Source organism: Mesoplodon mirus (genome assembly GCF_964341445.2).
Source record: "Mesoplodon mirus genome assembly, chromosome: 1".
Classification (NCBI taxonomy): domain Eukaryota; kingdom Metazoa; phylum Chordata; class Mammalia; order Artiodactyla; family Ziphiidae; genus Mesoplodon; species Mesoplodon mirus.
In genome coordinates, this window is record NC_138976.1 from 217,560,677 (window position 1) to 217,572,875 (window position 12,199).

General features: G+C 41.1%; 1 protein-coding gene across 2 annotated transcripts in view; it reads left to right on the top strand.

Annotated features, from left to right (window-relative positions):
* The first annotated feature begins 5,601 nt into the window (after nt 1–5,601).
* The window catches only part of PPP3CC (protein phosphatase 3 catalytic subunit gamma), an 88,526-nt gene continuing 81,928 nt past the window's right edge, over nt 5,602–12,199 (top strand). Inside the window, exon 1 of one of the 2 annotated variants that reach the window (XM_082615836.1) lies at nt 5,602–5,933. In XM_082615836.1, coding sequence (XP_082471962.1) covers nt 5,885–5,933 — 49 coding nt within the window. In that variant the 5' untranslated portion in view covers nt 5,602–5,884. The remainder of the gene's footprint in view (nt 5,934–12,199) is intronic. The other variant, XM_082615837.1, reaches the window with a different exon arrangement.

Genomic DNA, 12,199 nt, shown 5'->3' on the forward strand with positions numbered 1-12,199 from the left:
AGATAAGCAAGAATGGACTCTGTCTTGGTCTTCAGCCAAAAGGGCACAGGATTTTGAGTCCAAAAGAATGGATTTGTGTCAATTCCATCGCTGACTGGCTGTGTGAACTCTGATATGTTTAACCTCTTCACACCTCAATGTCTATCTACGAGGTAGAAATGATCATTTCTATACTATCTACCTGCATAAACATAATGAGAAGTAAATGTATAAGAAAGTGCTTTATAAATTAAAACTCTATACCAGTGGTCATTAACATTTTATTGTCTGGATTCCTTTGAGAAACTGAAAAATATATGCTTTCCTACATATTTCTCACCCATACCCCAAAGCACTTAAAAATATACTCAAAACCTTTATTTCATTTATAGTTGGGACCTGGATGAGGAGGGAATGATTTGAAACCCTGTGGTACAGCAAATGCAAGAGCTCTGGGACAGAAATGAGCTTGGTCTGTTTGAGGTTATTTGTATAAATTGCAGTATATACAGTATAGACAAGGCCACTTTGTCTGAATTGTAGTGGACGTAAAGGAAGAGGTTTGAGCTGAGTTCAAAGAAGTAGACAGAAGTCTACTAAGAAGTAGATCACTTTCAGGAAAAAAGGAGACACTTGAGGGTTTTAAGCAGAGGAATGATAAAAATCAGACTTAAGTTGAGAAAGATCTGTTGCATGGAAAAATGGACTGTAGGGGGAGTAGGTTTACAGGATATGGTGTGTGAGGGATTGAGCCTCCCTCTCTGCCTGGCCCCCAACTCTAAATTTGTGGCCCCAGTAACTTGATGAATGCCTGTGACGTTTACCTATGGCATCTTACCTGTGGAATGCTGGAGCCCAGGTATGAGAGAGGTATTAAATTCTATTCTCCTAGACTGTACTGTATTATGTAGCCAGTAATGACTGCCACCATTTTCTCTCCTACTTCGTAAGGATTTAAACAAAAATAATAGGGGGTGATGGCAGCTTTGGGGCTCCCCAATCCTTGTCACAGTTATAGTATTGGGTTCTCCCAGGAAGACCAAGGGATAACACACTGTTAAGAGGTTTGCATATTACCCCCCAAATGGCCTGATTATCAACCTGTAAATATATATTTACCAGTCAGCAAAACTTTCATTCGCATTTTCTACTTACAAGAGTCTAAAGGGGGGAATTCCCTGGCAGCCCAGTGGTTAGGACTCCACACTTTCACTGCAGAGGGCCCGGGTTCAATCTCTGGTCAGGGAACTGAGATCCCATAAGCCACACGGCAAAGCCAAAACAAAACAAAAAAAGGCTAAAGAGATTATAAATTTGATATCAGGCTATGATTGGTAGAATGTTGCTTTAGGCCATGTTTTTCCAATTGCAAAAAATATTTTTTTAATATGGAGTCGCTAATTTTTTTTAGACCTCAACTGTGGTGGGAGGAGTCCATTCTGAGGTAATTTAATCAAAATTAAATGCACTCATAGGAAGATATGAGTAAAATATAGTATACAATGTCCATACAATATGTATTACTAATAAAAACATTTATGTAGTGCTTTTTCATATAAAATGAGAGATTATACACTATAAAATACCTTTTGCTATTTTATTGCAGTTTTAAAAATATTCTGCAGTTGTCTGCATTTAACACAGAAGTTTAATATTTAATGGCTTCATACACGCAGAAACTGAAGCCAGGTTATTTTTGTACAACAGTGGAAACTAGGATTCCCTGTGCTTTTGTTAAATTAAAAGCATTCGTAATTATTTCTCAGAAGAGTTAGTCATTAATTAAGGTTTATGAAGTGCTTAGGGAGTGTCATAGGAAATATACCAAGTCTCACAAGCCCTGTAACATGGAAACCTAGATTTGAAGAAATTAGTAGAATTGCCAACTTAGCATGAATCTTGATAGTTTTAAGTAGTCAATTCTGACCAATGCAGAAAGTAAAAGGAAAGAGAATCAAATTCATCAGTTAAATGAAAATGCAGCTGACCCAGGCCAGGTGGATATGTGTACAAGCTGAGTGAAATAGAACCCTCCAGTTGTTGCCAGGAGCTATTGATGTGATGACTAAAAACATTACCACTACCACCAGTACATTTAAGCCTTATCCATTTAAAAAAATTTTCTGGGAAGGGAGCTTAATGAGAGTTTTCTTCTGTTTATATTTTCATTGAGTGGTTCTAGATGTTTTGTTTTGATCAGAGAAGTCTCTCAGAAAGTTCCCCAAATGAATATTTAATGCTACTGGAAATAGGCGTGGACAACAGGCCTTTGAAAGAAAAGAGCGTTTAAATACTTTTTTCTCCTAGTTATAAAGTAATACTTTCTCACCATAGAAAATCTGTAAAATACAGAAAATTAATTTTTTTTTATAAGTGACTTTTAATCATACCACCAAGAGATGGCTACTGTTAAGTTTTTTCCTCATCAGCTAATGCTCCATGGTGGTATGAACTGTGTTGATTTTAGTTCATCACTGTAACCCTACTACCTAGCACAGTGCCTGGAACAGTTGGCACCTAATTAATATTTATTCAATGAGTGAACATATTAATATTTCCTTCTAGTATTTTTATGCATACGTTAGCTTGTCTGTTAATAATATGGGGTCCAAACTGTACTTTTTCACTTTTTGTTATCTCCTGAGGCTTTTCTCATGATAGCCAATATCCTTCCATCTAAAGTATGATTTTGCATAATGCATAATGTTGCATCCAATTTCATACTTCATTTAACCATTTTCCTATGCAAATGAAATCATATAGTATGTACTATTTTTTGTCTTGTTTCTTTTGTTCACCATAATGTTTTTGAGATTCATCCATACTGTTGGATGCATCAGTCATTATTTCCTTTTTATTAGCTGAGTAGTATTCTACTGTTTGGGTAATTATTGCTGTTGGGTAAAATACCCAAGAGTAGAATTACTGAATCACAGAGTAGGTGTATATTTAACTTTACAAGAAACTTCCCAAGTAGTTGTAGCATTTTCCTCTCCCACCAGCGATGTAGGAGAGTTGCCCCCATCCTTGCCAACACTTCCGTGTTGAGAGTCATTTTCTAAAATTAATTAATTAATTATTTTTGGCTGCGTTGGGTCTTCGTTGCTGCGCACGGGCTTTCTCTAGTTGCGGCGAGTGGGGGCTACTCTTCATTGCGTCTGCGCGGTTTTCTCATTGCGGTGGCTTCTCTTGTTGCGGAGCACAGGCTCTAGGTGGGTGGGCTTCAGTAGTTGTGGCACGTGGGCTCAGTAGTTGTAGCACACGGGCTTAGTTGCTCCGCGGCATGTGGGATCTTCCCGGACCACAGCTCGAAACCGTGTCCCCTGCATTCTTAACCACTGCGCCATCAGGGAAGCCCGAGAGTCTTTAATTTTAGCTCTTCTACTAGGCTAGTAAAGTGGTATCTCAGTATGGTTTATTTTGCATTTCCCTGGTGACTAACAATGTTGAGAATCTTTTCATTGGCCATACATATATCTTCTTTGATTGATACTGCCAAATCCCTTTCTAGAGAGATTGTGCTAATTTATAATTCTACCAAGAGTGTCACCTTTTAAAAATGTTTTACATTTTGCTATGTGAAAAATACCATCTTGTTTTAATTCTCATATTTTATTACTTATGAAGTTTGGTGTTAAGGAGTGGCTCCAATTTGAGACCCAGGGACTTCCCTGGCGGTGCAGTGGTTAAGACTGTGCTTCCACTGCAGGGGGCATAGGTTCGATCCCTGGTTGGGGAACTAAGATCCTGCATGCTGCCCAGTGTGGCCAAAAGAAGAAAGATATATCTGAGATCCAGATAGTTGGTTACTTCTTCCACAACTATTATTGGATAATCCATCTCTTCACATTGGTTTGCAATGTTTTCCTAAACTCTTTGTTTTTAGCCATCCTGTTTATGTTCTTCCAGATGACTTTTAGCCTCTACTACGCTGCAGGGACCAATTTATTTCTGACCACTAGAAATTTGCTCTGTTTGATAGATGTGTGGAGCTCTGATTACTTCCTAAGTGAAGAACTTCCTCAGGATATCTGAACAATTCTCTTGGGTGGAAGCCTGAAGTCAAGACCCAAGAAAACAGAACCAAAATCTATTCAGCTCCTTCAGGTGCTCCTGCCTTGCTGGGATTGCTATGAATGGCCTTAGGTCAAAACTGCAGGGCATAATTCAGGGTCTGACTCCAGTGTGTATCCCCAGATCTCCTCCCAATACATAAATCTATATTAAAGGAGATTTGGTTTAACTCCTATAATCTTTTACCTGGAAGCTGTACAAAAGAACTTTCTGCGGTGATGGAAGTGTCCTATTCTACCACATCCAATTAGTTAGCCACTAGCCACAGGTAGCTATCGAGCACTTATGTGGCTAGTGCACTTAAAGAAACGAATATTTATATTTTATTTAATTTAAATGTACAGAACCAACTATGACTACTCATTGGCCACCACAGTGACTGTTAAGACCGGTTTGCCTGTAATTTGCATATACTTCCTTGGATCTCAGTTTAAATATTTCACTATCACGGCTAAAATCAAAATACTTTTGACTTTACCAGGCACTATACTAGATGAAGGAAGACAGTTTCTATTCTAGGCTTACAATTTAAGGAGAGAAAAGGTCAGTTTTTAACCTGGAGAGGAGCCAGATTGCTGACTCTACGGAGACTTGCCCGTCGTGTTCCACAGTAAGGATGACCGGGGGAGGCAGGTACTGTGTCACTGCGTCAAAGGGGAAGAAGGGATTGCTTCTAGCTGTGTAGGTGACACGCAGAACTTATGAAAAGGTCAGTTCCTTGCACAGAGGAGGTCTGGCCCAGGGGCTCCATGGAGCCGGCTGCCGTCCCCTTTCTGACAAGTGCAAAGGCAGAGAGGAGGCCACGGCGCCTAGCCGTGGAGGAGGGTCTTATCCACCCACTCGGAAACCGCCCCTCTCCGCGCACTACTGGATTAGAACTAGGATGGACGCGATCGTCCTTCTTACTATACTAACCGCCCTCGACAAATGTGACAACTTAAACCAGGGGCTTAAATGGGTTTTCTGACTGGGGGGAGGGTAAACTGCGGGAAGGAGCCTGATCAAATTGATAACGACTCCTAGACAGACTGGGTGGGAGACCCCGAGGAAAGGGAGGGATGTCACCCGTGGGGAAGGTCTGGGAGGACAAGGGCTCCCTGCAAGGTGGCCCCAAGCGGACAGGAGGTGCACTGCTCCGCCGAGAGGCTGCTGGGTCGCTCGGGCCGGGTCACAAGATGGCCGCTGCTCCACTGGGGCTTTTGGTGCAGAACCGAGGGGCCGCTGTTAGGTGCTCCAGGCCCGGGCGGCGCAGGCAGCCGAGAAGAAGTCAGCTGCAGGAGGGGCAGGCAGAAAAGGGAAAACTACTGTCGGAAGCTAAAGCGGAAGGAAGCGCGCGTGCGCGGAGGGCGGCCGCGCGGGCCGAGAGCCTCCGCGCGAAGGGTAAAGCCGGGGTCGCCGACTGCTCGGGAGTAGGAGGTCAGGCGGCCGAGCCGGCTGAGGCAGCGGGGCCGCGCGCTGGGCCTCGGCGCGGCGGCGGCGGCGGCGGCGCGCGGGCCGCCGGGAAGTTAGGAGGGCGTCGAGCGGGAACGCGCGCGCGCGCACGCGGGGCCGGGCCGCGCGCAGCCGCGGCCGCTGGGGTTGCCTCCCTCAACTGCGGTCGCGGGCGGTCGCGACTCCGCGCCTCAGGAGGGAGCGGCCGGTGGGCCTGCATCCTGCCCGTGGGGGTCGAGGTCGGGCTGCCGCGGCCGCCTCCTTCTGGTGCCTGGGCCGCCCTGAGGAGCCGGGCCGGGGCACGGCTGACTGACCGGCCCCGAGGAGCCGAGACCGCTGGAGGCGAAGGCGGAGGCGCACGTCTGGCGGTCTCCTGGACCGGGAGGAGGCCGAGGGGACCATGTCCGGGAGGAACCTCCACCTCTCCACCACCGAACGCGTCATCAAAGGTGCCAAGCGGGCCGGGCCTTCCAGTCGACCAGCGGGAAACGGCCCTCGGCCGGGCGAAGGCTCGGGGCCGGAGGGAGGGAGCCGAGGACAGGAGGCGGGAGGGCGGCGGGGTCCCTGGCGGCGCCCATCCCGGAGGAGGACCTGGAGGGGGTGTGGGAGACGGGAGGCCGGGATCCCCACCGGGGCTCCCCCGCGGGGGCGCCGGGCGTTTTCTGTTGCACCTGGACCAGTAGCTAGCTGGAGGTTGCTTATTTATCTCCCGTAGTGTCGGATTTCCAGGCAGGGTGGCGATTTCTTCTCCCACCACCCCCAAAGAGTCTGGATCCACATATTTTTAAAAAGAAATGATTCCTCTTTTCTAGGCTCTTACCTGGGGGAAGCCATCTAGGCTGATGTGGGTAGGGAGTTGAGTAGACCCTTCCAAGTCAGATCTTTCTGCCGCTCCTCTTCTGTAGGATCAGATCTTTCTTGCCTCTTCCCCACCCTTTTTTTAAGGATGGATACCACGTACCTTTTAGCCCACTTTCTTCAGATCATCACAATTCACTGCTGTTAGTAAAAGAAACAATATAGTGAAATAAATGCAAATAAATTCATATTGTGATATTTGAAAGGGATCTCCAGATCTCTTGACACGATTTTTGGTGTTTTATTTTCCTTTTGGCCATAGAGACTTGGAGAATGATGTTCTCTGTTTCTGATGTCCAAAATAAACTAAAGTGTTCCTTACTAATACATACAGGGTTTTATATTGTAGTTGTTTCTGCCCTTAAACTAAGAATAGTGGTTTAAACATAACCACTAATTTATGTGCCTCTTTTGTTCAGACATAAGACAAGTACAACTCTTCTTTCTGAGTTTTAATACTCGGTTTGAAAGCACTATTTTGTAAGAAGGAAATATACCGAGACCAGGTGTGTTAGTGACCTCTGAATAAAGGGGTTAGCTGTAAGTGGGGAAAACTATTAAAATACTTTTATTTTTTCATTCTGGTAATTAGAAGGAGACAGGAAACCAGGATTGGTGACAAGAAAACTTTTTTTTTAAGTGGAGAAAAATTATTGAATGTTCAATGAAGGGAGAGAATTTTAGTGTATAACTTAGGTGTTTTTTTTTCCCCCTTAAAAATTAAGCATCATAAATGTTGATTGTCTGCAGTATGTAATTTTAGTGGGTAATGTAGTTTTCCCCCCAAAAAAAGTCATCATCATAAGTGTTGATCATAAATGTTAATTATCTACACTATATAATATTTACTAAATGTAATGAGGTTTTTGAGATTCATCTACTCAGCATTTGTGTGGTGTCATTAGGGATTTAAGAGAATTGTTCATAGAACTGACAGCCCTTTAACTGCTAAATTCTTTTGACCATTTTAATGTCAGTCTTTATAGTATATAACCCATGAAGAGTATATAACCCTCTCTTAAGATTCAGAATCTACTAAACATAATCTTTTTTGATAAATCAAGGTCATCATTATGTACATTAATTTCTGTCCTATGCAGTTAATATGGCCGGTGCATTCTGCTGTATAAGGGTGTTGGCAGTTTCCTCCTGTGCTAAAATGACTTCTCACTGCTATACCAGTTTAGTGCTTTTGTCTGTTCTTAGTTTATCTGCTGCAGTACTGCTCTCTGTCAAAATATGCCCTTCTAATCTGCCACTTCTAAGCTGAAGTAGGCAGGGAAACCAGATAAACCAGAATAGTGTGTGAAGTCAGAATAAATAGGATCTGAGTGAAGCTTAGTGGTAGTCCTCAGACCTTCATGAATCTCAAATTCTGATCGCCATTGTAGTATGTAATTTCTACCATAACGTGCTGTAAGATATCAAGGAAATTTTTAAATGACCCTTTCAGACCCTTAAATATAGAAGTAAAGTAAAACAAAATGTAGCTAAAATGCAGGTGCTGGCTTATTGCTAGGCATGCCCACAGTTAAGTGAATACCCTCATAGTCTATATGATTCAAATTTGTTTTTTGGTGAAATTTTATAAATTACTGCATGTTATTATAAGATTACCCTTAAAAAAATGAAACATAAATGATTTCAAGCCCTTAGAATGTGTGGATTTGTCTCGTATATAAAAACTTTAGTATAAGAACTTGAACACAGCAATTTTGGCTTCCTGGTGACTTACGTTGCTTTTTTTCTGGGTTTTCCTGAGTTTGAAATATTGAGGTTTATTCTAAGAAAGTAAGGTGTCACTGTATATATAGCTAAGGTCCGGTTGTACTGTACTGGGTTCTAAATCCTGATCTAATATTATCTTTTCTGGCCAGAGTTGTTTGCATTTATTCACAGCTGGAAATCTTTTTCAGAGGTGAGACCACACCCCAGTTATTCTTGGTTTTGTCATTTCCTGTTAACTTTAAATTCTGCTTAATTGTTTTGCTTGAGCAAATCTTGGAGAAGCGTGGGTGGGTGGGAGTGATTTGTATTTTGTGTCTTTTAAAAGCAACCTTCCTAAAAGGAAGGACTAGATTGGAGGCTTTACTCCTACTTCTCGGGCTTACTTGTGACCTTGCCTTTCTTTTTTAACCTTGCCTTTTTACTTAAACTCTCTCTTTTTTTGCTTCAATAATCTCATCTGCAAAATAGGGTTAATAATACCTTCTTTGTCAAGCATCTCAGCCACGCAAATGACATAACGGATGTGAAAAGCTTAAGACAAGGTAGTATTATGAAACATGATAGTAGTGTGAGAATAGATCAGCTACTTCATAAGTGGATAATAGAGAAATCATTAATATTCAAAAAATATCAGAATCGGAAAGCATATGAAATTATAAGTTAGGAAACTGTTCCCAGTCAGGAAAATACTTCTTCTACAATATAAAGGATATCTGGGTGGAATCCCATGGATAACAGCGTACAAGCCAATAATACAGTCTGTCTAGTACTTCCCTGGCAGCTGGTTTCTCCTCTAGCAGTTGAAGGTATTTATTTTGTGTTAAAAAATATAAACATTCTTATGATTTCACTCATTCATTAAATGTTTATGGAGAGCCATCTGTAATGTACTCCCAATTGGTGCTCATTTGCTTCTTCTTTGTTTTAAAAATTAAAATTTGTGTGAGCCTCTAGAACAGTCCATATACACTGGGGGCAACACTACTCGTATCTGGAGCAGAAAACGAGAAACCCAAATAATTGCATTTTGAAAATCTTTCAGCTTGATTATTTTTCTGGTTTCCAAGTTTCTTTTCTTATTTGAAGGAATTTTTTTTCTTTGACAGTGATTTTTATAAAAAGTTTATTCCTGTAGGCTGAATCTTTTCAGAAGCAACAAGGAAATTTCACTAGGCATTACATAACAAATATAGAGAATCCATTGTCTGAGTTTGCTCTTTGGTGGCCGAATGGGTTTTAACAGAAGTCAGACTTCTTTTTTTTTTTTTAATCATTGAATTGTGCACTTTATTTATTTATTTATTTTTACTATTTAAAAATCTTTATTCAAATCAGATCTATGCTTATTATTTACATTATCTTTCATTTAGGATCAAAATATAATATCCATCTGTAGTTTAAATCATACTTTTAGCCCTTTACATAATATGAAGTTAAAGTTGTTATAGTTTAAAACTGAATAGAATTGGGGACATTAGATTTTTAAATGAAAATGAAAAATTATGATACATTAGAACATACATGTACACATACTACTAGACAAAGAGTGGTAGAACAAGATAAAATATAGTAATTTTCTTTTTTTTCTTGTGGCTATTTTCTATATATTATAAATCACATACTTTTAATAAGTATTTACATAAAACTTTCAATTAATAAATCAAATGCCAAATGAAGGATTACAAGAAAAAAATTTTCCTGAACTTTTCACTTACTTAAACTGCATGTTTTCCTAGGTTAGAAATTATCCATGTTTAGAATATCTTAAAGTATAGATACATTTGATCCCCATATGTTAAACACTGTACAACTGGAAGTTCTCAAAAAAGAGGTAAAGAAAAAGAAAGAAATGGTACTCTCAATTTAGCTTCCCAAGAGTTAGAAGGATGCCCACAGTCTGTGCTTAGTTGTCTATATATGAAACAACAGTGTTCACACCCCTCTTACTCTTTGTTTATATCCTTGACTTTTTTATGATTTATATTACCTTTCTGTTTTCTTTCAAGGATGGAAACATCTGACTGCGATCTATCTTCTTTATTAAAATATAAATATTTTCTAGAATATGGACAGATAAGTTTTAATGACAAACAGCAAAATACAGCAACCAATATTCAATAGGTATTCTGCCACTTAGTGGAGTTTTTCAAGAAAGCAGTTCAGTACACCCTCTCAACTTACAAATGTATGTGCACTTTATTTTTATTTATTTTTCAAACAAATTTATTTATTTATTTTTGGCTGTGTTGGGTCTTTGTTGCCGTGCGTGGGCTTTCTCTAGTTGTGGTGAGTGGGGGCTACTCTTTGTTGCAGTGCGCAGGCATCTCATTGCGGTGGCTTCTCTTGTTGCGGAGCACGGGCTCTAGGCAAGCGGGCTCAGTAGTGGTGGCTCGCGGGCTCTAGAGCGCAGGCTTGGTAGTTGTGGCTCACGGGCTTAGTCGCTCTGCGGCATGTGGGAACTTCCCGGACCAGTGTTCCCTGCATTGGCAGGGGGATTCTTAACCACTGCACCACTAGGGAAGCTCCAGACTTCTTTTCAGGAGGATGCTGATAGAGTTCTCCCATTCTCTTGGAATTCAAGTGTACAATGTACTGCCATTTGTAGCACACATTGAAGGCTGCTGGTTCTTTGATATCCTGACACTGGGAATACTGTGGCTATAGCTTTCTTTAAAAATTTTAGGAAGAGTAGTATGGACAGAAATGGCTATTTCCACAAGTATATCCTGAACCCCATTTCTGTCCCTGGTACCTGTACCTCATTTATTTCCCCTCTGTCCCCCTTATGAGAATGGATTTACCAAGGATTAAAAATTTTTTTCTTTTAAATGTAAGCTTAACCCTGCTAATTATAAAATTTGAAAGGCAAAAGGGAAGAAAACAAAGGCTTCATATTCTTTCCTTCCAGAAACTACTACTCTTAATACTTTTCATTACTATACTTTCATTAATACTTTTCAATACAGCTGACCCTTGAACAATACAGGTTTGAACTGTGGGCCCACTTATACGTGGATATTTTTTCAATAGTAAATACTAGAGTGCTACATGATCCGAGGATGGTTGAATCTAAGGATGTGGAACCACGGATAGGGAGGAACTTTGGGTATGGGGGAACCACCCGTGTATATACAGAGGGCTGATTGTAGGATGTACTTGGATTTTCTATTGTGTGGAAGGTTAGCACCTCTAACCACCTCTTATTCAAGGGTCAACTGTATTTCCATCTACTGGTATATTTTAAATTAAAAGGAAAATGGATGACATATATTAAACCTTTTATTATGCAAATATCTCATATTATTTTAACATAAATATTGTAATTTTACCTAAATTCTTTCATAGTGGTTTCAATCAGCATGAAAATGATTTGAAAGTGCTTGTATTCTTTTTTTTTTTTTTTTTGCGGTATGCGGGCCTCTCACTGTTGTGGCCTCTCCCGTTGCGGAGCACAGTCTCCGGCCGCGCAGGCTCAGCGGCCATGGCTCACGGGCCCAGCCGCTCCGCGGCATGTGGGATCTTCCCGGACCGGGGCACGAACCCGTGTCCCGTGCATCGGCAGGCGGACTCTCAACCACTGCGCCACCAGGGAAGCCCTGTATTAATATTTTGGTCCTTTATATTTTCAGTCATTTGATACAATGCCAACCCAGAAGAAACATTTTCAAGTATAAATATTCGATGTGAGCAAGTCATATAGCACACACCTGTTGAATTTGTCAACATTATTTAAGTTATACTTAGTTTACCATTGTAATTAACAACTGCCAAACTATAATATTTATTTTTTAATTTTTTTTTGGTGTATGCATTTTTTTTACATCTTTATTGGAGTATAATTGCTTTACAATGGTGTGTTAGTTTCTGCTTTATAAGAAAGTGAATCAGCTATACATATACATATATCCCTGTATCTCTTCCCTCTTGCATCTCCCTCCCTCCCACCCTCCCTATCCCACCCCTCTAGGTGGTCACAAAGCACCGAGCTGATCTTCCTGTGCTCTGAGGCTGCTTCCCACTAGCTATCTGTTTTACATTTGGTAGTGTATATATGTCCATGCCACTCTCTCACTTTGTCCCACCTTACCCTTCCCTCTCCCCGTGTCCTCAAGTCCATTCTCTAGTAGGT